This window comes from Erpetoichthys calabaricus, chromosome 17, assembly GCF_900747795.2.
Source record: "Erpetoichthys calabaricus chromosome 17, fErpCal1.3, whole genome shotgun sequence".
Taxonomy (NCBI): domain Eukaryota; kingdom Metazoa; phylum Chordata; class Cladistia; order Polypteriformes; family Polypteridae; genus Erpetoichthys; species Erpetoichthys calabaricus.
Genome location: NC_041410.2, coordinates 9,670,326 through 9,696,468, shown reverse-complemented (window position 1 = coordinate 9,696,468; position 26,143 = coordinate 9,670,326). Strand labels below are relative to the sequence as shown.

The 26,143-nt window shown below is 42.8% G+C and overlaps 1 protein-coding gene across 4 annotated transcripts in view; it reads right to left on the bottom strand.

Annotated features, from left to right (window-relative positions):
- Positions 1-25,815, bottom strand: part of pbx4 (pre-B-cell leukemia transcription factor 4) — a 216,894-nt gene extending 191,079 nt beyond the window's left edge. For 2 of the 4 annotated variants that reach the window (XM_028823599.2, XM_028823600.2), the window contains exons 1-2: positions 24,671-25,808; positions 4,142-4,252 (exon numbers count right to left, since the gene is read on the bottom strand). In XM_028823599.2, coding sequence (XP_028679432.1) covers positions 4,142-4,252; positions 24,671-24,861 — 302 coding nt within the window. In that variant the 5' untranslated portion in view covers positions 24,862-25,808. Of the gene's footprint in view, positions 1-4,141; positions 4,253-24,670 lie in introns of all 4 variants that reach the window. The other 2 variants (XM_028823602.2, XM_028823601.2) reach the window with 2 other exon arrangements.
- Between the last annotated feature and the right edge of the window lie 328 nt (positions 25,816-26,143).

Below are 26,143 nucleotides of genomic sequence, written 5' to 3'. Positions count from 1 at the left end.
GCTACTTTGAAAGCTCAGCCAATAAGAAACAAAAATTCACAGAATTAAGAGGGGTTCCCAAACTTTTTCATATGACTGTACATACACATATAATGTATACAGATATACACATATACAAACACACACACATTATATATTCATTCATTCATTGCAGAGCACACAGACGCAAACACCAATACTTGCTCAAACTGGTCCATTTACAGTTGCCAATACATCTCAGACACAAAGTGAGGAATAAAAGGAAAACAAAGCATCACAGACATGAGGACAATGTACTAACTCGACTGACTCAGGGTTTGAAACCAGAGCTCTGAAGATGTGAGGCCATGAGCTGCCCTTGAATCCTTTCTATGCAAAATGAGTCTGTTGCTGTATAACCCTGGACAAGTCAGTTAACCCAATAAAGCCCCCACTGTTAAATGTATAATCAACCATTTGGTGATGTACAAGTCATATCAGGTAAAGAGCTTCTACAACATAAACCATGCACCGCTCTCAGGCCTTAGCTCTTCTACTACCCCATACTCTCCTGTCACTCCTGATTAATATCATTGCCAGTAAGCTTATAAACATTTTTCTCTTTTAAGGCCTAGCCACACTGGTGTACCCCACAATTTAACAAAAGTACAAATAATCACAGAAATGGAAAAGTACAAGTTATCTACAAATACAAAAAAAAAAAAGAAATCAAAAGATTTACAGGACACAAGATTGAGTTCTGCTGGTCTTAAGGCGTGACACACGTCACCTTGAGGTTCTCTCTAGTGATGCACCACTCACTTAGCCCGACGTAAGAATTTGTCTGTTTTTACAGAATTATTTGGCTTACAAGTGGCTGACTGTCATCTTTATTTTTAAAATGTTTAAAAGTTTTTCTCAGCCACCATCACTGCAAACCACATGGGTTAAGAAAACATAAAAAAAATAATATTTTCAGGTGGAATGTTCCATCAACTGGACAGAAGCAAGTTCAGTAGAAGAAATGAATGGAAGCATAGAATGTAACATTCTTCTCTTGTGTTTGCTGTTGGAGTTTCAACTGTTTAAAAATAAAAACTGTTAATTTATAAATAAACCTGGGGTGTGCAACTCCGGTCCTGGAGGGTTGAAGGTTTTCACTCTAACCATCTTCTTAATTAGTGACCAGTTTTTGCTAATTAACTTCTTTTAACTTCATTTTCATTGGCAGGTGCCCCTTCTAATCTTATATTTTAGTCCTTACATATAAGGCCATTCATAATCTTGCCCCCACATATCTCTCACAGCTCCTACAAGTCATTAAACCCTCTCGTATGCTCAGATCCTCTTTTTCCATTAACTTAAATAATCCACCAGCACGTCTAGTTACGATGGGATATCGAGCATTTAGCAGATCGGCACCTTCCTTATGGAATTCTTTACCTGCTTATCTTAGGAATATGACTACCCTTCACCAATTTCAGGCTAATCTTAAAACTTATCTGTTCAAAACTGCTTATTCATTGTAACTGTTATTGGTGTTTTATCTGATGTTTTATTTGGATTTTAAATTTTCTAGTTATTGAATGTTTATTTTTTACCTGATTGTACAGTGACCTTGAGTTTTTTGAAAGGCGCTTCAAATAAAATGTATTATTATTATTATTATTATCATAGCTCCAGCTTATTCACAACTCCTTACATGGACCAGCAGCAGCGAGCACATCACACCCATCCTGCTTCGCCTTCACTGGCTCCCTGTGTCTTACAGAATTGAATATAAAATCCTACTAATAACCTACAACGCCTTAAACGACCTGCGCCAAACTACATTAGTGACCTTCTCCATCACTATGTGCCTGTCTGCCCACTAAGGTCCTCTGATTCTGGTAATCTTGTTGTGCCCCACACTAATCTGCACTCCATGGGTGACAGGGCCTTCAGCTGTATAGCGCCCAGACTCTGGAATGACCTACCGAAATTAATCCGGTCAGCTGACTTCATGAATTCTTTTAAAAAAACAACTCAAAACTCATCTGTTCAGGAAGGTTTTTAGCTCTACTTGACTTTATTACCCTTCTCTCAGTTTACCTCAATGTCAAGTTGCTCATGTAACCTGTATGTGTGTGTGTGTGTGCGAGACCATCAATTATGTTGTCTGTTAGGCTTTTCTCTGAATTTACTGTCTTAATCTTCTTTATTTATCTGGTTTAGTACAATGCTATATACACTCAAACCACCTACACCTGAACACCAGCAAAACCAAGGAGCGGGTGGTGGATTTTAGGAGGCTCAGGCCCCTCCTGGACCCCGTGATCATCAGAGGTGACTGTGTGCAGAGGGTACAGACCTATAAATACCTGGGAGTGCAGCTGGATGATAAACTGGACTGGACTGCCAATACCGATGCTCTGTGTAAGAGAGGACAGAGCCGTCTATACATCCTTAGAAGACTGGCGTCCTTCAACATCTGCAATAAGATGCTGCAGATGTTCTATCAGACGGTTGTGGCGAGCGCCCTCTTCTACGCAGTGGTGTGCTGGGGAGGCAGCATTAAGAAGAAGGACGCCTCACGCCTGGACAAACTGGTGAGGAAAGCAGGCTCTATTGTAGGCACGGAGCTGGACAGTTTGACATCCGTGGCAGAGCGACGGGCGCTGAGCAGACTCCTGTCAATCATGGAGAGTCCACTGCATCCACTGAACAGGATCATCTCCAGACAGAGGAGCAGCTTCAGCGACAGGACTGCTGTCACCGTCCTGCTCCACTGACAGACAGAGGAGATCGTTCCTCCCCAAACTATGCGACTCTTCAATTCCACCCGGGGGGGTAAACGTTAACATTATTCAGTTATTTTCTGTTTTTACCTGCATTTTTATTACTCTTTAATTTAATTTTTTTTTTTGTATCAGAATGCTGCTGCTGGAGTATGTGAATTTCCCCTTGGGATTAATAAAGTTTATCTATCTATCTATCTGTCTCTATACTGTATACCTTGCCGTTCTTTCTCAAACTCTGAAGTGCCTTGAGCATGGGAAAGGCGCTATATAAATAAAATGTATTATTATTATTTCATTTTAGCTGACTTGACTCAGACCCCTGAATTGTTTCTTTTTTCCTTAACTAGCAGCCGAACAAAAATGAGACACAAAATGCGCTGCCAGATGAGCTCACCTCTGTCCTTCATGCAATATCTGAAAATAAAGAAAGGTGAAGGTCTCAGTAAAGCTGATCTGCTCAGGTCACCAAAACATTTTGACGGTGTTCTTAGAAAAAACAGAACTTCAACCGTTTTAGAAATGTCTGTTGTGGCAGAATGAGACAAACATTAAATATCGTATTTAATTAACAGCAAGAATCATCTTCTTATTAAGTATTTGGTTGGAGTGAAATTGGTTGGCGTTTGAAGCCCAGATTTAGCCGCTGGCTCACTTCACATCTCATTTCTGTTTGGCTGCCATTTAATGAAGAAAAGAAATCAATTTAGAGGATCGAATCTTTAAAAACAGGGCTATTAAAATGAAGGGAAAAGGAGTTAAATAGCAGTGAAAATTGGTCACTAATTAGGAACAGGGTTAGAATGAAAACCTGCAGCCACTGCAGCCCTTCGGGATCGGAGCTGGACACCCCTGAAATAAACTTAATGAAGAGAGAAGCTCCACTCTTTTAAAACTGGACTTCCTTCAAATCATCCACAGGATATTTGCAGATATAGCACATCCTGAAATCAGAAACGTGATTCAAACTGGGTTAAGTTTTGTAAAAAAAAAAAAAAAAAAAAAAAGACGGGCAAACAAAAAATCCTGAGAGGTGCAACTCTAGATGTAACAGAAGTTCAGACCCCTGACATGTCTCACTCCCACCCCATCCCCCCCACCCCCATGAAAGATTTCAAATTCCAAATGTGTCCCCCATATTCTTGAACTAACCCTAAGCCAACTTTTCTGCACCTAGTTCACGTGAGCCACAACACAAAACATTAACAACATCAATTTTGGGACAGAAACACTTGGCTCCGATATTGTCAGTGCCAGCCCCTTCTAAACCCCACACTCTAAAAACAAAATGTGTTTTCATCTGACCATAGGCTTTGGGAGGGGGTGGGGGGGTGTTTATTGGGGTCTTTACAAAAAAAGATGAGAAAGGTGAGGTGATGAATTTTTACCTATTGTTGGGTACTGACCTGTGCTGGAAATTAAGCGGCAGTGGAGACCCTGCATATGCACTCCCAGCTTGACTCAGTCTAGGGGTGCGGCTGTCACTGCTTCCCCAGCTCTGCTCATCAGGCCAGGATCTGAACATAATGCAAAGAACACACAGTGAGTACCAGGGTGCCCTCCTCATCAATTGTACATTAGGCAGGCCCACAATTGGAACATACAATCATCCCCACCCAGCACCCTCCAAGCCCACATGCAGACCTCCGCAGCAGCTGATCAGGGACTCCAACTTGTAGCAAAATGCCTATGCTGGCTGAGCCTAACTGTGGTATCAACAGCATCTCACCAGAACTTCCTGATCAATGGGGTGGGGTGGAGGGGGGGGTTAGGATTGTTGAGGGGGAAGAAGTTACAATTTTCTGTTATGCACTAAAGATGGACAAACAAAATGGCTGCAGTCCACTCTGATGCGAGGTGGGGTAGGCAAGCACTGAAGAGTGGAAAAATAACTGAATTCCACCTTCTTGTATGGTAAGGAGTCAAACCAGGCTCTCTAGACCACGGGTGTCGAACTCCAGGCCTGGTAGGCCGCAGTGGCTGCAGGTTTTAATTATAACCATCTTCTTCATTAGTGATCAATTTTTGCTGCAAATTAACGTCTTTTGCTTTAGTTTTAATTAATTTGACTCAAGCCCCTTAGTTGTCTCTTTTTTTAAATTAGCAGCCAAACAATAATTAGACACAAAACAAGCCGCCACATGACCAGCTCACCTGTGCCGATCACACAATATCTGAAAATAAAGATGACAGTCTCGGTAAGGTTGATCTCTCAGGTCACCAAAAAATATTTTGACAAACAGAAAATCAACAGTTTTGGAAATGTCTGCTGTGGCAGAATGAGAGCAGCAACAGGCCACAAAATTAAATAACGGGCTTAACAGCAAGAATCAGCTTCTCATTAATAGATTGGTTGGAGTTTGAAATCCCAGTTTAGCTGCTCATCTGTTGGCTCGTTTCACGTCTCATTTCTGTTTGGCTGCCATTTCATGAAGAAGCAAAATCAATTCAGAGGACTGAATCCTTAAAAACAGGGCCATTAAAATGAAGGGAAAAGGAGTTAAATAGCAATGAAAACTGGTCATGGATCAGGACAAGGGTTAGAATGAAAACCTGCAGCCACTGCGGCCCACATCTCCTGCTCTAGACTTCAAGAGAAGGCTTCTAAATTTGAGCCACCGCGGTCAAGTCGAGAACAGTAAAGGACCACTTCAAATTTCACTGTAATAATACAGAAAGAAAAAATAAAGATCACAAACAGTCATGGAGAGGAGCTAAAACGAGAGACTAAGGACGACTGCCTTCTCCTTGACGGAGTAACTGGATTATTTGAAGAGTGTATTCTTTCAAGGTCAGTCACATAGGAGGCAAGCAATGGAGTCGGCCATAAGACAGACCTCAGAGCAAAACACAGAGAGTACGACATGACCCTCCGACTTCAAGTGGCGTAACATGACACCCGCTTAAGTTAATCATACCCATTGCCACACTATGGCTCGGTCTCCACAGTAAACACCCTTTTGGACCATTTGCAGCTACAACAGAACTGTTTTCCTATTTCTAGATCACACAGCGAGACCTTTGGGGAGAAGAACTAAACTGTAATTTTAGGTCAAAAGCTTCAGGGCTGCTCTGAATCTAAGTGTAGAAATGGGTGAAGGTGAACAGATGCACATCAATTCTAGCACAAACCCCTCCAACCAAATTTAATATTGCTACACCCTGAAGACTTGGGTGTGTAATAATAATTCTTCACATTAATATAATACTTAAAATGCTTTCTATAGGGAGTGGGAAGCCACTTCATCCACCACCAACGAGTAGCATCCACGAGGATGATGTGACGGCAGCCATTTTTTGCGCCAGTATGTTCAGTGCACATTAGCTGTTAGGTGGTGAGATTGACTGTTAGGGGTTACTGGGGGGCCAGAATGACTAGGCTGCGGTGGGCCATTTAGCCTGGATATCAGGATAGACCCTACTCTTTACAAAGGATGCCCATGGGTCTTTAATGACCACAGAGAGTCAGGACCTCAGTGTTACATCTCATCCAAAGGATGGCATCCATTTTTACAGCACCATGTCCCCGTAACTGCATGTGGGGCATTGAGATGCACATTTAGACCACAGGGTAAGCGTCCCCCATTGGTCTCCCATCCAAGTACTGGCCAGGCCAAAACCTGCTTAGCTTCAGGCGAATGACCTCTTCTGAAGTGCATGTGGTGTGGCACAAGGGTTTTGAAGTCCTCACACTATTTCTTAGAACTTGGACAGCAGGTCAGCTCTACTCTGTATAGTTTTGAAGCACTACAGGTCAGGCTGGGGAGCATGCACTGGTATAGCACGTTGCCGCACTCACCACATGACAAAACAGCTTGGGATCCTGATTAGCAACCCCTAGATAGACACACGGTTCAGTCCCGCTCTCCGTAAATGACCATCCATCAGCCACACCCAGGTGTTATGTGGGCATCCCCTTGGCCTGGTCTAGCTACTTGGGTCCTCGGCGATGAGGATCCTGTGAGCAGGATCACCCTTGGGGAATCACGCCACATACACTAGCAGTTGTGACATAATTGACACTCCCTCACAATGCAGGTCATGTGCCTCATTCGGGACTCCATGGGCAACACAAAGCCAAACCAGTGGTACCCAAGGATTCTCTGAGGAGACACAATACTGCAGGAGTCCAGTCTTCGTCTCGGGTCACTGGATAGCGTCCATGTCTCACAACCATACAGCAAAACAGGAAGCATCAGGACTCTAAAGAACTGGACCTTCATCCTTTTTGCAGAGATATCAGGAGCGCCACACAATCCTATTACAATGACCTCATTACCCCCCCATGCTCTCCCAATCCGTCTACGGAGTTCAAAGGAAGAGTCACCAGAGCTCTACACATTAAAATAATAGTCTCCTAATTCTATGATTACCGCTATCCGTCTTAAATTCCTGTCTGACAAATACAGTCAAAAAAACGCCACACCGTTTAACACAACTGCCAAGGTTTACATTCAGGTTCTGCTTCTTCTCACAAGCTGGAGGCTGTGAAGCCCCAAGAGTACCAAGTGATTGATCTGCTGCTGGCCAAAGGAACCACAGGAATGTCAGACAAGGATAATTTCACTATTTGCACACTGCCAACCCTGTAGCAAGCAAAATATCCCTAGGAGACTCCGATGGCATGTAGAAGGCCTTATGTGTGGTCCCCCGGGGGTAATAGCAAACCCCTGGAGGGGAGCATGGGAATCACACTTGTACAATAACCCCATTAGAGCACATTTTGGCTGCTGTGAGATGAAAACGAAAATGAGGTGAAAACAACTGAATTTTTTTTCCTCCCTTAATTCTACCTTAAAGATGCATGTGCCTTTCACAGAAACAGTTTGCCACTCTTCCTCACTTTTGACACACATTTCAGTTGATAGCATTTCATCTGTAACAAACGGAAGCAGCAGCGGCAGCACCATCAACCAGTTCATTTTTTCTTATCAGAGTAAACACAATCTGTTTGTAAAAGGGTGAATGAAAGAAAATCTACAAACACCTGGCAACAGTGGGCTCATAAACCTCTAAATACAACCAAGCGACTTCCGCTTCCAACAAAAGGCATCGAACTCTAAAATAGGCAACTTCCCAAAGCCACATCTCCAATAAAATGGGTATTTAGGTGTGTATGTCAAAAAATATACATGAATTAGTTGTAGTGAGAAGTCAAGCAAAATGACACCTTTTATTGAATAAATATTAATTAGTTATATATATGAATGTAGAGAAAAACCTTGCCTGAAGAAGGGGCCTGAGTTGCCTCGAAAGCTTGCATATTGTAATCTTTTTAGTTAGCCAATAAAAGGTGTCATTTTGCTTGGCTTTTCTCTACATTCATATATTTATTCAAAGGGGTCATTTTGCTTGGCTTTTCTCTACATTCATATATATATATATATAACTATTTCATATTTATTCAATAAAAGGGGTCATTTTGCTTGGCTTTTCTTTACATTCATATTATATATATATATATATATATATATATATATATATATATATATATATATATTTTATATTTATTCAAAGGGGTCATTTTGCTTGCCTTTTCTCATAATGGCTAACACGGTACAACACCCTAGTCCTGTACTACAGTTGTATATATGAATTAATTGGAAAATCATCTAAAAAGCATCCTAAAAAGCTGCAATGCTGACCGGTAACTTGAAGGTTGCTGGTTCGAATCCTTGCAGAGACAGAAGGAATTGATCTGGGGTGCTTGCTGGACTAACAGCTGACCCTGTGCTCTGACCCCAAAACTCTCTGGAGAGTAAGTTAGGATAGGTATGCAAAAAATGACAAATCTATATACTAGGGGGCTTCACTCGCCAAACCCCCCCGCCCCACGCTACACACCACCCAATTCGCGTCTCTGCCCCTCGCGTATGTGGATTTCACTTTCACCAAACAACAAATCTTTTAATTCTCGCAGATACTTCATTGGGAAGAAACACTACTCTTCCGTGATGGCAACACGAATTATGACAATCTACAAGTCTCCGATTTAGTTTAAAGCCAAACGATATACAATTCAATTTATTTTTGTAAAGCCCAAAATCACACAAGAAGTGCCGCAATGGGCTTTAACAGGCCTTGCCTCTTGACAGCCACCCAACCTTCACACTCTAAGAAGAGAAGGAAAAACTCCCAAAAAAAACACATTTAGGGAAAAAATGGAAGCAACCTTGGGAAAGGCAGTTCAAAAAGAGACCCCTTTCCAGGTAGGTTGGGCATGCAGTGGGTGTCAAAAAGAAGAGAACAAATCCTCAATACAGTATAAAAATTTTACAATATTTACATACTTCTGTCATATGATCTATGTCCATATATTCAATCTCTTTTCGTTGTTCCATTATTTCGCCGAGTAATAATTTCCGTTTGTTAGCGCGATCTTTACTATCAGTTTTTTGAAACTTTCGAGTTTTCGTACTTTCATAATCTCTCACCTGCTCTCCATGTGTATCACGCCAACATTTTTGAACCTCTTTACGACGTTCTACTTTGTCTTCTACTCTTTGTTTTTTATTTCCAACCCCGCTTGGAGCTGAGAGCACAGGAACTGTGTCCGACAATAGCATTCACATGAATGAGAAGTGAGTGGACCGTGGGTGTGCCAGCCACTTCCCGTCTCTACCGCTCGTGTATGTGGATTTCACTTTCACCAAACAACAAATCTTGTAATTCTCGCTGATACGCCTCTTCTTTGAGAAGAAACACTACTTCTCCCTGATGGCAACACGAATTAGACGATCTACAAGTCACCGACTTAAAGTTTAAAGCCAAACAATGTCTACATACTTCTGTCATTATCACCTATGTCCATATATTCAATCTCTTTTCACTGTTCCATTATTTCACCGAGTAATAATTTCCGTTTCTTAGCCAAAAGTCTCGTTTCGCGAGACCTGAAATTATCTCTCGTGGGAGTTGAAGTTATCTCCGAGAAAGTCTTGTCTCAGAACTTCCTTTTATAACAGAGAGATCTCTCTCTCTCTCTAATATGAACACGTCTGTCTGTTTGCTTTTCACACGAGAGCTACTAAGAGGATTTAGATCCTTTTTTTTCTATAATTTGCTTTAACATTCTGGTTGATTTTGTGACTTCTCTCATCGCCAAGTATCATAATTCACTTGCATACTCCGAGATAGAGGCTGCGGGTCAAGGTGAGGGGGAAGCGCGAGGTCAGGAGAGAGGAGCCGGGCAGGGGCCCTCCTCACTCACGCGCCAGACTCCGTTCGAATCGCTTTACCTCTGGCCACGTCTTGGAGTATACCTTGCCTCCGCTTAGCTAGCGATACCTGTTCGTCTATTGATTTTTAAAGTTTGTCCCGTTTCACTACTGCGCGGGAGGAGCCACAAGGGACAGCTAGTTCCTAATACAGGAAATTGTATATGCCAAATAAAGGATACTAAATATCACTGTAACATCGCTACATGGCATACAGTGCCAGAGGTCGAGACAACATGGTGTGGAGTTCCACAAGTTGAGATACTGTATGTACACACACACACAAAAAAAAAATACTGTGACCACTAGAGGGTGTTCCAGCACCCCAACCTCCAGACACCGCTGCACAGACAAGTCCAAGGTTCGATCAGAGATTTATTACAATAAATGACCTTAACAAAGGCTTCTTTCTGGTATAATAACCTTGCGACAGGCACAAGCACAATCCCTGTTCCTTTTCTCTTCTTCCTTCCTACTCTACGGCGAGCTTTGTCCTCCTTCCACTCGACTCCAGCGCACCAGGGTGAGGCAGAACGACTCCTTTTATTCAAGACCTGGAAGTACCTACGGTGCTAGGGCATATCCAGTCGGAGGTACTTTTGTGTCAAGTGCAACTCCCTGAAAGCAGGGATCATAAATCCTGCCAGCACCAACTTGCCAACACCCATGGAACCCAACAGGGTTACACCACGGCACTTTAGTTCCCAGCATGTCCTGCAGGTGTCGATTCGGGCACTAAGGCTCAGGAATGCTGCCATCTAGTGCAGTGTTTCTCCAACCTTTTTTTCTGGGGTGGCACACTTTTTGTAACCAAAAAAAAAAAAAAAGGCACCCTGCTATTCTACTAACCACCAACATTTTGTATCTCATACACCCACTCAACTGTCCAAAGGGGCAGAGGTACTGGAGGAGCCAATAAAAAAGCAGCTCTGATATCAATCTTGACAAGACACAGAGTTTAGTGAGCAGGTTGGGAACATCTCCCAGCTGCTTTGCCCTTTAGTCCGCCTATCTCAGCCTCAGAGGCACCTCACGTGCCCACTGTTCATTGACCCTGTGAGACCCACTGGTGACCAGATGGACTCTTGCAGCCAGGAGACGCGTCTGAAGTGCTCCAAGCGTTGTGTCTGCCACATAGCAATCATTGAGCTGCTTTTATGCCAGCTTCTTCAGGTAGTTCTGTCAGACAGGACTCAATCACCAGAGGACCTTCTCCCTCTCAGGTTCAGGCATGGGTGCACTACACTATTATTTTCCAGGTCACATATGGGCAGCTCCAACAGCGCACCACTGTTCCGCAGCATACTAGTTGAAAAACACTAGTCTACGGTAAGGAAGTCCTCCCTAATCACTCCATTATGTTGTCCTCCTGGCCAGGTAAGGGTCTTTTACCCACCCACGTCAAGATGCTGACACCCACCACAAATTGTTGGCTCCTCCTGCCAACTTTATAGCAAAGACAGGAAGTCTACTGTCTTCTCCTGGCCTCCAAGCCAGGTAATGGACAGGGAGCAATCTTAGCAGGGATGCCACCCAAGGTGTGCCATTCATGATCATATATAAATATATCTAAAAGCGTGAAAGAGAGACGAGGATACTCTGTTTGTAGCCACAGGTCATATTCCAGGGTCTCTATAATCTACACAATAACCGCACTCTCTATAGCTGTGTACGCTACGTCTTCGGCAAACAAAAACTGTTCCATGTTTTCTAAATGATATTCAAATTTTATGCGACAGATACATCATTCGAATGGGTAGTATAAATTCTAGACTTTTCTACCGATAGACCACAACCAAATTGTCAACGTCATCGATTCCATGCAGTATGCAAACTTTGGAGTATTTTTGACTACCTCATTCACGACAGCTTAGCTCCATCTGTTTGTCACGTTGCGGAAACATTGCAATCCCAAAGTGGATTCAGACAGCCACCAGGTGCTCGGATCAACAAGCAGAATGCAGACTTCAAGAAGTCAAGAAAAATGGGTGCTTAGAAAGCGATCCAGATCTTCACATAGACTTGATTGGTGGTCAATACCCCTTGTGCACACGACATTGCCACAGAAACAAAAGCAAGATGGCGGCACTCCTGAACTACTACACCAAGTGCTTCCTGAGGTGCACTCATGTACTTCTGCTCAGGTAAACGAAGTGGATGAAGGTGTCCTTCGAGTCTCCACACAGCTGCATGGCAGACAAGCTAAAATGGCAATGTGAGAACACCAGAGTGCCTCTCCGATGTAAACTGGTATCATGAAGGACACCTGGAGCCATATATGGTAGACATATTCTACAGCTCATCCTTCAGATTGGATCCGGAATCAATTTTACTAAAATTTGCACTCAATTTTAGGTGGCACCTTGGCACACAGGGTCATGCTGCCACATCCAGCATTTGGATTCTGTGCCCTGCTGCCTATTTGGAGTTTACACCTTCTCCCCATCCCCTAAGTGGGCTTCTTTTGGGAGTTCCGAGTCTTCTCATGCATCCTCAAAGAGGTGCTGCTTATGTTGATAATGAGATTGGAAATTGGCTCCCTGAAAGTGTAGGTGTGGGTCTTGCAATGGCACCAACATGGTTTCCGGCCTTGCAGCCAGTGCTACCGGGAAAGGCTCTCGCCCCCGTAACCCTCAAATGGATTAACTGGTTTAGAGGATGCTGTTTATTTATTTAATTATTTATCTAGCTTCTTATTTATTTAGAGCTCCTGTAAAAAGACAAATTTCCCCCGGGGACAAATAACATGTCTGTCTGTTTTATGCTAATGGTGAAGCATTTGTTGATACTATCCACGACTGGTAAATAAAAAAAAAACTTCTCCTATTACATTTTATAATGGTCAAAAATAAAAATGGAGGGCTGGGAGGATAAAACCAACATCTACCGAAACGAACAAAAACTGCCTGTTGGAAATCCAAACGAAAATACAATTCCAAGCAGACGTCATGGCTGCCATGTTATCGCAGACACATCAGTGCAGGGTGGCCAAGCAGTAAGTGCAGAATCGGCACCTCTGAAGAGACGCCCAACTGCTCAGTTACAAGAGTGACAATACCGTAGGCAGCCTACTTGTCAGCCAAAGCTTAAAATTTAAAGCCGATTATCAATTTAATACTTCAAAAGACAATCCTATACAGCACTGCCTAAAAACATTTAATGATTTTCAGCTACCAAAAATGCTACCATTGGTGGAGATTTTGGATTTCCCGGAAGTTCTTTTTCTATTAGTGCTAAATGAGCGTAGGCCTTAATAGGTAAGCCACCAATATATGATTTCTGTTTCGGTAGATATTGCACATACATCATGCAAAAATACAGGACAGGAAAAAAAAGAAAACGCACCCTGAAGAACGTCCCATGCACTTACGATCATTTTAGAAATTGCTGTTACATAGTCCTCTCAACAGGGGGCGCTCCCAGTACCTTCAAACTCAGCCCAAGTTTGTTTTTATTTTTTGACACACTTATTCATCCTTGAGGGGAAACTTTCTTTTCACATGACCTTTGTGAGGTCAAAACGCAGAATCGGCCATTGTACAGCACCCTTAGAGCAATTTTCAGGTTTAGGGCCTTTGCTTACGGGCCCAATGGAGTAAGAGTAGTAATGGGATTTGAACCGGCAACCTTCCAGGATCTGCGCTGGGATCTGGCCAGTTGTGTTTTGTGGCATTGACAACAATGTCCCTACAGGACTGCAAGTTGTTAAATAATAAGCTGGTTAGCAGGAAAGAATGTACAGCAGGCAATAACAGCAAAACTTCTGATGAGAGTGGCTGCTCATTTACAGACTAAAAATTAACTTGCACTGGTCACTGTCAAATATTTTTCTTGAGCGATATTCACCACTAAATTTACAAGGGCAGAGCGTCCAGCTTTACAACGTTTTAAAAACTGCCAACAAACTTGATAAAAACAATTAAACGCCTTAGTAATAATAATTCTTTACATTTATATGGCGCATTTCTCAATACTCAAAGCGCTTTATGTAGGGAGAAGGGAGCCACTTGAACCACCACCATTGTGTAACATCCACCCTATGATGTGACGGCAGCCATTATTTCTTTTATTTTTGTGCGCTCGCCACATTTTAGCTGTTAGGTAAGAGACACAGTCAAGTTAGACACAGGGGGTGATTAGGGGGCCCAGAATGATGAGGGTTAGGTGGGCAAGTTAGCCTGGGTGTCGGGATACAACCTGCTCTTTACAAAGGATGCCCAGGGATATTTAATGACCACTGAGAGTCAGGACCCCAGTTTTACGTCTCATCTGAAGGACGGTGCCATTTTTACAGCACGGTGTCACTGCACTGGGGCATTGGGATCCACACTCAGACACAGAGGGTAAGCGCCCCCTGCTGGTCTCTTCCAGCACCAATCCGTCTTTCCTAGGTGGCCCTTGTCAAACAAACATTGGACCGCTAGAGTATTGGTTAGGCCTCGTTATCCACAATAATATACTCCGGCACACACATTTTATAGAATGCATATTGCAAATGAAAATACTGTTTTTACTGTAGGTAACAATAGGCAGGAAAAGAGCAACCCAAATAGTCAAAAATTAAATTTATCTTTTTTTCATTATTATTTTAAAAATGATTCAAGTTTTGTCATTGTTGTTACACAGGTAAACTGGTAGTGGCAGGTGGTATGAGAATCCAAGGGTTGTGACTCGTTCTCTTCAAACACCATCATCATCAATTTATTGGGAAGCAAAGTACAAAGGCAGCACGCAGCCAAGTGCATTGTGGATCTTTTCAAATGAGGATCAAAACTCTGAACTGTGAAGTGTGAAAACAGAATTCAAGATGTCAAAAAGGATGGCGGCAAGCTACCTGAAGAGCAAGTGCTCGTCATCACCAACATCAGCCGAGATACCACAGCAAAGCGGAATTACTCGCCTCTTGTGAAATATGCAGTACGCGTCAAGTATCGGGCAGACGGCCGTCCGTTTTCACACTTTTATATCAAAACGCCATTTGTAGGAAGCATATTTCACGAGGATGTTCATCACAGAGTGCACTTATAGAGACCGCCACACACAAAATGGATTTACTGGGACTTGTCAAGCATGTCTGTGGGAATGTGGGAGGAAAGCAGAACAGCCGAGGAAAATCCACAGAAACGTGGCGAGAAGGTGCCAATCCTGCACAGACGACATCCAGAATACCCAATGGCCTTCACTTCACAGAGCACCTTTCTGTACTGTACACCTATGCAGCTCATTTCTTTGCATATATATTTGATTTTGTTACAAATAGAGCACAAGCAGTTGATAGTTGGAGGTAAGGATTACACCGGCGACCCTAGAGTTTAAATTCCAGTAACTTAGCCACCAGTTTACATTGCCTTTGTTTTTCATTTTACTCTCATTGTAAGCACATAATTTATATTCTTGTATAAATGTGTGTGAATGAGAGGGAGGTCAGTGAAATGGTGAGGATGAGGGGAGTAGAATTGACGAAGGTGGAGGAGTTTAAATACTTGGGATCAACAGTACAGAGTAATGGGGATTGTGGAAGAAAAGTGAAGAAGAGAGTGCAGGCAGGGCGGAATGGGTGGAGAAGAGTGTCAGGAGTGATTTGTGACAGACGGGTATCAGCAAGAGTGAAAGGGAAGGTCTACAGGACGGTAGTGAGACCAGCTGTGTTATATGGGTTGGAGACGTTGGCACAGGAGATAGAGCTGGAGGTGGCAGAGTTTAAGATGTTAAGATTTGCATTGGGTGTGACGAGGATGGACAGGATTAGAAATGAGGACATTAGAGGGTCAGCTCAGGTTGGACGGTTGGGAGACAAAGTCAGAGAGGTGAGATTACGTTAGTTTGGACATCTGCAGAGGAGAGATGCTGAGTATATTGGGAGAAGGATGCTAAGGATAGAGCGGACAGGTAAGAGGAGAAGAGGAAGACCTAAGAGAAGGTTTATGGATGTGGTGAGAGAGGACATGCAGGTGATGGGGGTGACAGAACAAGATGACGAGGACAGAAAGATATGGAAGAAGATGATCCGCTGTGGCGACCCCTAACGGGAGCAGCCAAAAGAAGTAGAAGAAGATACATTTGATAAAGCAAAGTCAAACAAACAAAGGTCCTGACCTCATTAAACTGGATTAAAGAGATACTCCATCCAAAAATGAGATTAATAGATATATATTTTTTTATTAATAAGTTTCTTACTCCATGTAGTTGGTAGCCAAGAAAAAATGTTAATCTCAAATTTCATGGAGAAGGACATACAGAATGGGACCAATGGTGACCAACAGTATCAAAGATGTCCATGAAATAATCTCACGTTACTCGTATCGCATTAGTGACACGTCGAGTAATCCAGTCGTTTGCTCATAACTTGCAATACGCATGTATTTTTTTTTTTTGCTAATATACTATTAAATAACTCCACAACCAGAAAGACCCTTCATACGGGGTCTTGCTTTTAAATTGAAGAACTTTGTTGGTCAACAGTTCTGTCACACAACAATAGGACTCAATGGAGTTTCCCTTTAAGCCGTTTTGAGAACTTCTGATTTACTTATAAACGTGTGCGAGTATTGCGAGTGCCATGGAAGACAGACTAGCATCCCGGCTTGCCAAGACAGAAGGTGCCAGGGGATGGACAGCCAGGAGCCATTCCATTCAATGGCCCACTGGAGCTGTCCCAACTTGGACACCTGAAGGGGTTCATGGAAAGTGGAGTCCAGAAGTGCAGCCCTGTCATGGGTCCCTGTGTGCCACCTAACACAGATATAACTTTATTTGTCCCCAAGGAGAAATTTGCCTTGGTATGGAGGATGGAACTGGGCTCCTGGCCTCTGGTTTCTGCTCATCCATCTTCTGGCACCTTCCATCTTATATAAACACACATTATCCATCCATCCATCCATTGTCCAACCCGCTGAATCCGAACACAGGGTCACGGGGGTCTGCTGGAGCCAATCCCAGCCAACACAGGGCACAAGGCAGGGAACCAATCCCAGGCAGGGTGCCAACCCACCGCAGGACACACACACAAACACACCAACACACCAAGCACACACTAGGGCCAATTTAGAATCGCCAATCCACCTAACCTGCATGTCTTTGGACTGTGGGAGGAAACCGGAGCGCCCGGAGGAAACCCATGCAGACACGGGGAGAACATGCAAACTCCACGCAGGGAGGACCTGGGAAGCGAACCCGGGTCTCCTAACTGCGAGGTAGCAGCGCTACCACTGTGCCACCGTGCCGCCCCACACACATTATATATACCGTATATACTCGTGGATAAGTTCTCCCGCAGATAAGTCAGGGCTTGATTTTAATAATAATAATAATTTCTGGTATTTTATAACGGTCGATTAAGTCGAATATGGAAAACTCACGCTATTGGTCCATGAGATTACGATATGCTAACACCCACCTGAGAGAGTCACTACGGAGCACACGGCGTTTTTATTTTTTTATGTATTGGGCCTACGAGACCAAACACTATTATCTGAACTATTCCAAAGCGACGTTTGCACTGTTTTGTGTATCTCACACCCTCATACATCTTTATCGTAAGAGCATCCCTTATCTACGATGTAGCATTCAATCAGAAGAAAATATGAAGCTGGTTTTAAAATTAGTGGTAAAAGAAACAGATAACTGTGCTGCTGCAACAAAATTTGATGCGTCTGAGAAACTGGTGGGAGACTGGAGGAGGCAAGAAAATGAAGAAAGAAAAAAAATGTAAGTGTCGCATTTTTGAATGGCCGTATAAGTCGGGGTCTGATTTTATGTTCGATTTGTCAGGTTTCAAGACCTGATGTACACGTGAATATATACGGTATACATACACACACACACACACACACAAACATATAGAGAGATAGACACGTATAAACACACATAAATATACTCACATAATTTAAAAATGTATTACCAATTCAAAAAGCACTATACAAAAATGTAACTTTACTAATTTAATATTTTTAAGGATTTGTACTTAGCAAAGATTATTAAGAACTGTAACAAATCCTTTCTGTACTTTTTTCCTTTTTTGTATGCTGGGTACATATAAATAATTGTATATAAAGGACAATGAGTGCCACCCTTAGCACTCACATGAACTTAAAAAGAAGCAGAGAATGCTGGGTAATCAAGTTTCTTTCCACACCCCAAAGGCTGACTGGTGACTCTGAACTACTCTGCTGTGTACAGTAAGGCCCCGGTCTCTCGGTTCATTACGATGTTGTTAATATTTCAGAGCCTCTTCTTGCTCGCTGGACATGAAACGCTGTCTGTTATTCTCTTGTCCCGTGTCGTCTTCACTCCACAAGTTCAGTGGGATGGAGGCTCGACGAGGGGTTAGTTCCTGCTTTATGAATGGGAATAACAGCCTCTGGATGGACGGACTGATGACTGGCTGGCTGACGTTACAAACTTTCATGTAAATTATTTTTATCTACAGCACATTGATTCACAGAAATGCTGTGAAGTGCGATTTTTTTTAAAACTGCATACAAACTGCTCAAATGTCTGCACGTCTATTACTGCATTTTTAAATTTAAATTGAGTACTTCAGTTGATCTGTGCATTAAATTACAAGAGCATGTGGCTTTTTATCTTCTTTCGGCTGCTCCTGTTAGGGGTTGCCACAGCGGATCATCTTCTTCCATATCTTCCTGTCATCATCTTGCTCTGTCACCCCCACCACCTGCATGTCCTCTCTCACCACATCCATAAACCTTCTCTTAGGCCTTCCTCTTCTCCTCTTACCTGGCAGCTCTATCCTTAGCATCCTTCTCTCATTATACCCAGCATCTCTCCTCTGCACATGTCCAAACCAACACAATCTCGCCTCTCTGACTTTGTCTCCCAACCCTCTAATGTCCTCATTTCTAATCCTGTCCATCCTCGTCACACCCAATGCAAATCTCTGCCACCTCCAGCTCTGTCTCCTGTGCCACCATCTCCAGCCCATATAACATAGCTGGTCTCGCTACCGTCCTGTAGACCTTCCCTTTCACTCTTGCTGATACCCGTCTGTCACAAATCACTCCTGACACTCTTCTCCACCCTGCCTGCACTCTCTTCTTCACTTCTCTTCCACACTCCATTATTCTGTACTGTTGATCCCCAGTATTTAAACTCCTCCACCTTCGCCAACTCTATTCCCCTCATCCTCACCATTCCACTGACCTCCCTCTCATTTACACACATGGATTCTGTCATGGTGGTCCTACTGACCTTCATTCCTCTCCTCTCTGTGTGGCTTTTTATCAACATTAAATTTAAAAAAAAAAATACACACACTACCACAACAATTTATTTTTTTATACTATGGACTGAAGAGATTCTCTATAAAAAATGTGTCACATCTAACGCCTTGATGGCAGACACAGAACATATAATGAAGCGGAAACGCATCAGGACAACTTCTGCAGAGTAAAAATCCACTCAATGAAGACTCGTCTCTCTGATTTTGGGACGTCTAACACACGAGAAAAGGTCACATCAGAACAGAACATTTAACCGCACACTAGACTGATACCTTCGGGCACAAAGTTATTTTAAACATGGCAATTAAAAAGGCGACTTCATTCAGTTTTCAGTTTACAGGGCCGTCTCCTTCGGTCCAACCCTTTGATAAGGCGGAGAAGTCGTGTTAGTTTAAGGATTAATAAACATGCAACATGTTGCCTTAATGAGCGTCACCTCCCTGTGACTTCGGAGCTCACGTCCTAATTCAGTTTAATTAAAGGCCGTTTAAAGGAAATGCTGGGCTGCCTGCAGGATTCGGGCAAAAGGTGAAGAACACGCAGCCGGCTGTCGAACCTCATAGGCCGTCAAACGCCACCATTAAACTTTTTCGTTTGCATTTTGTTTCATTGTTCGTATTTCTACAAGAGAGAGGTTAAAAACACTGCTGCCAAAAAAATATTACTTTACACAGACAATCACAAGAAAAAAAAAATCAGTTAATGCGTCTGCCAAGAGGGTCATCACGAGTGCCCACCAAGTTTTTGGCTGCAGAACACTTCATGGGTCCTCTCTAAACGCGTACAGATGGGGGCTTCTCTTCATGTCTCTGTGTGTGTGTGTGTGTTTAACGTGTGACCATTTGGTCTTTAAAGTGTGACCAGGATTAAGGAATCATTTCACACTTCCATGCTAATTACCCAAACCCCCTGTAAAGAAAACTGTGTGGGAGTAAAAGAAACCAACCCTGGGAAGTCGGAGCTCTGAGGTGACAAACTAATCAATGGATCTCAAGCCGCAGCAAACACAAACCAAAAACTCCACCTTAAAAGGAGCAGAAATGCAATCACACGCGCAAAAATGAGGGATATATCATCAACGTGGAAGAAAAAATAAACACAGGAGAGTGAGAACGACCGAGCAGGGCGGTGGGATCGCCTTTTTAATGCATTTTTGGTTTCTAACAGGGGTCTGGCGGAGGTTAGGGACAAGGCGCTGTAAGTTAAGTGACACAAGGATGCAGCCATTAGAAACAATGGAAGGCGTTAAGAGCCTTTTGGAAGGATTTAGAATTGGTGGCATCCAGCTGTGAGAGAAAACGCATGGCGTAGAAGTGGTGACGGATGTGACATCGCAAGGAGGCTCAGTGCTCTTCCCAATTTAACTTTACTTTGTATTATTTATTTATTTATTTTTTTTTTTACTTTGCCCTGTATCTCAAAAAAAAATAAAATAAAATTGGGAAAGCAGGCCCGGCATGGGCTTACGGCGCTTTCTGGGTATTGTGGGGCTTCTCCATTTTACAGGAAGGAGTTAAAACAACTGGGGTCTTCCATCGAAACATTCAGGACATGACATACGGCATGAAAGACACCAAAAAAAACGGGGACCATATTGTTTCAGCCATCCGCCTTCTCCCTCAGTCCTTTCTGAAACGCTTTTTCGGGCAGGCGTAGCTTGGAAACTAAGCACAGACCACGAAGCAAAAGGTGCAGACCTGAACGTCTTAAATCAACTTGAAATAAACCACTTAAGCAACGGCAAATATGAATTAATATACGTGCACGATTTGAAACATCAATACAAGAAGCACGGCTTGGGGAATCTTTCAGACAGGATTACGGTTTTGTATTTTTGTGTGCTGAAGCGGTTAAGGAGGGTGATGGTGGTTGGGGGGGGCCTGGAATGAATGCGCTCCCGCAAAGGGCTTTAAAAAGAACTATTAACGCAGTAAAACACGGCGTCAAAATAAAGCAGAGCGGGGTCGTCTCCAAAATACCATAACAGGCATGGCAGATTTGTATTCTGCTAAGTGCGCATTACCTCCAGATCTGCGACGACGACGTATACGGGGGGCTTTGTCTGTAAGGATGCTTTATGGAAGAAGAAACAAATCCAGGAAAATCAGATTGGAGCTTTTTAAGGGGATTTCATACAGCTAAACAAATTGAACCTTTATAAAAAAAAACATTACTTTTAATTGTACTTGTGAATACAAAAACAAAAAGTGCCACCCAGCAGTCCCACTCATACAATCCCCCCCCCCGTGTTTAAATGTGACCCTGTTCTGTCCAGTTAAAGGATCACAGCAGGAAAAAACATTTCTACAAGTTTCCCCATTTGCCTGTTTTACGAATTCATAATAAATGATATTTCGTTATTTTGATAATTGATTTGAAGGAATGGCATCATCTACACTTGCCTTGTGTTTTTTGTTTTCTATTATATTCATTGCACGTTTCCACCACAAAATCAAACTAAAAAGAATCTGTAATCATCACCTAGTAAATAATTTAATTTAAATACTGGCAAAGTAAGTGCAGTCTTTCGAAGCCGACTGATAAACGTGTAGCGGGGCAGATGACCCCTCATATCAACGCTTCGGTTAGTCGCAGGGTGCAGAGCCACCAGGACGGGCGCATCGATTATTTTAGTTATCGGTTTGTTCCCAAGTTTCTTCTTCGCCAGTTAGTTTCCATCTTCAGCACATCACCGTTTTCGGGAAATATTGTGGATGCGGATGCAAGAATTTCTTCCACCGGCCTACCCCTAACAAGACAATATGACACTTTAACAACACAGATGATGGTTGTGCTCCACGGCTCCGGTGGAGGAGTCCAGGAGAATGGCCCACACGTGCCGCCTCTTGAAACTGAATTACGCGAGTACAGTACACTTAAAATCAGGGCAATACAAAGCTGTCCATGAAATGTTCGGACATTCCCACCAATAAAACAACGGGTGTCAAGATCCAAGGTCGATACTTCACCAAATTATTCCAAAGCCCACTTTTACCCTCTCGATTCTACACAACACAAAAAAAACAAAAAATGCAAGTATCAATGTTTCAGGCACAATATTTGAGTCGGCTCCTCTTCTTGAATGTTAAACTCCACGACAAAGGAGCTCCACAACGCACCAAGAATTCGGCCGAAAGCAACAAGGCGACGACAACACGAGTCTGTTGGACACGTCGGGCCCGGGGTGGGTGCTGTTGTTGCCCTGCTCTCATCCCTGCCTTTTTTTTTGGGGGGGGGGGTGGGGGGGGGTTCTGACACTCGCCAACAATTTAATCCCTAAAACATTTTGCTCCACACACCTCTTTGTTTTAACTCGGCGGAGTTTTGCGTTCTCCGAAATGCAGTAAACTCTTTCCTCTTTATCTGTGACTGTCACCCAGCGCTCTTCCCTCCTCAGACTGACACTCGATTGCAAGTCTCGAGAGACGCGGAAATTTGTGTTTAAACCCCCCCCCCCCCCCATTGAAATTTAATTTCAGAAGAAATCAAAAAAGAAAAAATTTTGTGAACAGAAAAGTCCAGTCGGGTAATTAAAGTAGTGGATTCCTTTTAAACCTCACCAACTTTATTTCTACTTTTTAATTATTTACACTGGCTAAGGAACAGTAAAATGAGTACAAAATTGTTCAAAAGTTCATTCCATACATCCAATTTATGAAAATAAAATGTTGAGAAAAGCCAAGCAAAATTGCACCTTTTATAGGCTAACTAAAAAGATTACAATATTGCAAGCTTTCAAGATGTTGCCTGAAGAAGGGGCCTGAGTTGCCTCGAAAGCTTGCATATTGTAATCTTTTTAGTTAGCCAATAAAAGGTGTCATTTTGCTTGGCTTTTCTCTACATTCATAATGGCTAACACGGTACAACACCCTAGTACTACTGAAAATAAAATATTAAATCTGTGCATATCAACTATTGCCCGCTACTTCTGATAAACCACACATTACAACTATTTCCATATAAATAACATTTGGAAACTCTGTTCTGTAGTGCAGATTTCTAATCAAATAAAATTTGTGACAAATAAAAAGTCATAGAGCAGCACTCTTTACAAACCCACAGCAGTCCTTTTTTAAGTAAAATGTGTTAAAACAGCAGCAGCAAGTGTTGTAAAATGTGCCCCACACATCCCAGATAGACACCACATTCAAAAAAGCAGCAAAACAATGAACTAAAATCACTTCCTTCCTTCCTTATCACCTCTTTAGGCCACGGGTATTACAAAAAAAGACTAATAATGAAATTTGTAAAACACAAAATGTTGTTTACTGGTGACGTTTATTATTATTATAAATCGGCTGTAAGATTAATAAATGCAGTAAAACAAGGTGTCCGTCATCACTCCCCAAGTGCCAACCTCACTTCTTTTACTGGAGGAGCTAAAAGTGCTGGAAATAAAATAAAACAAAGCATCGATTTAGAGTTTCAGATTCGGCTCTGTGTGAATACACACAACAACAGGGGGTGGTGGGGTCGCAGCAAGCCCGCCATTCAGCGATTTAACAAACGACAATTTCAAGAGAATTCAATTTGGAAAAGTAGAAAGCAGCAACTATTACGTCGCGGGCAACTAAAACAATTTTAATAACATTATTAGAGCACAGTGTACACATCTGCACGGGCCTGCCTTTATTTCTTAACTGTTCAGTTGGGGTGTTTTATTGATTATTTTTCAATTTCACACGAGTAAAGACAAGTAAATATAAAACGAAGGGGTTAACCTCATGATGGGCGAAAGGGGGCTAACATAACGCCCTCCAGATTGCAAACTTCAGGCTCAGTCCTCCATGATGGTTTATTCCGTATTTCTTTTTAAAAAAGACGCACCCCCGTAAATGTAAGGATTCAAATTTGTAACATCTACGTTTAAGGTGGGCAATGTAATGAGCCCTAAAAGTGCTAGAAGCGGCTGCCGGGTCCCCATTGTTGACTAAGGGGGGGGGGGGGGTCTTTTACACGAAGGGCTGCGCACCAGCAAGACGAGGAAGGAGTGGAACAAATGAGACGGGCAGCGAGTGGAAAAAACGAAGCGCATCCAGCAGATGTTTGTCCTGCATCTCAACGTGCAAGTTAACAAGTAGAAGAAACAAAACCCCCCCAAAAAAATAAAATGTATGGAGCAGGCGGCGTCTGTACGAGTTACTCAATAAGTGAAAACAATGTTTTCTTAAAAAAAAACAAATTCGTATCAATGATTGGGACATCAGCCGCGAGTAAAACCTGAGAGGACGTACTTTGTAAAAAAAAAAAAAAAATAAAGTTCGTTCCTACATTAAAATAGTTGGAGGTCAAGTTAAAACAAGTCGAACAGCTCAACCCCTCCAAAAATAGTTAATTTAATTCTAACCCTCTGACAGTTAAACTTTTTGCTGCTGAATGCGTTTCGATTTTTAAGTTTTTTTTGGGGGGGTGGACTGGGGTTAAGGGGGTCCTAAGGAATGCTGCCCTGAATCAAAGCGGCTCAAGCGTCTCGTCTTACCTGGCTTGTGCCTCGTCCAGACTCTCGTCCGTGATGGCCATGATCTGTTGCAGAATGTCCCCGATGTCTTGCTGAGGCTGACCAAGCTGCTGCTGCTGCTGTTTACGAACCGAATCCGGATCGCCTCCGTCGGGCTGGTTCAATGCCCCCAAGCCGCCAAGACCCGCCAGCATCCGGGACTGCTCATCCATGTCGCTCGCACAAGAGCGGAGAAAGAAAAAAACGGCGAGATCGGGCCGGGAAGAGCGAGGCTCACAATGTGGGCAAGCACCGCCGCGAAAAGGCAGCGCTCAGCGAAAGCACTCCGCGGCTCTTCCACCGTACTTGTGCCGAAAATAAAACTAAATGAAAATACAAAATAGCTCTCTGCTAGCAAGCATAAAATAGTCCCCCGTAAGATCAAAGTAAATGAATGAATCTGGAAGAAGAAGAAAAATAAATAAATCTACGAGGGCTCGACTGGTGGCTTCTGTTTACTAGTAAAAAAAAAAACCAAAAAACGTACAAAAGGACATAAAGATTTTCCCCACAATAAAATGATGTACTAAGAAGACAAAAGCTTTGAGAAACAGCAAAGTAAAAAAATAAAATAAAAACACATACACACAACGTGCTAGCAAAAAAAAATCTTAGATTTACAAAATGAAAAACTGCATATACGAAGCACACGGTTCAAATTAAAAAGAAAAAAAACACAGCGATATAATCCCAATTAGGAACGAGATTTATGAAGCGAAAGGCATTGGAATAAAGCGAGCGTCCGTGGCAAGAAGAGGGCGACAAATCTTGCAAGACGAAGAAGAAAAAAAAAAGCCCTATTCTGCACAAATAACCGATTCGGGGCTTTTTGGCGGTCTCTTTTATTTTGCTCTCACTTCAGCAAAAATAGAAAGCAGCGAGAGTTGTTGATATTTTCCCCTCTATTTATTAAAAACCGAAAGAGAGAGAGAGGGAAAAAATAGCCGCCCGGCCGAGCCCGTGTGCGCAGCGGTGACGACTCTTCTGCTCTTGCGTGTTTTCAATCTCCTCCACGCGGACTGAAGAGAATCACAGAGGAGGCTTCTATCCCGGGGCCAGCTCAAGCTCCGCTTCCTTCCTTCATCCTTCCCCCTCCTCCTCCTCCTCCTCCTCCTCTTCGCAACCGGCCCACTTCAGCGACAGCGCGTGCGCGTACTCGATCAGCAAAAGGAGTAGACGTGCGCGCACCCGCAAGCGGGCGCTACACACCCAGTTCTGAAAACGAACTACGTTAAAGATTTTTTTTTATGATAATAATTCATAAATGTTGTCCAACAAGACAATCAAATCAGTACTGCACCGTCTTCTTTATGGATGATGAAAATGTAATTGAGTGTTTTGTTTTTTTTTTTATAGAAAATATGAACTCCAAACTGGGTAGCCTTGAAATAATAATGCTGGTTAGATAGATAAATAGATAGATAGATAGATACTTTATTAATCCCAATGGGAAAT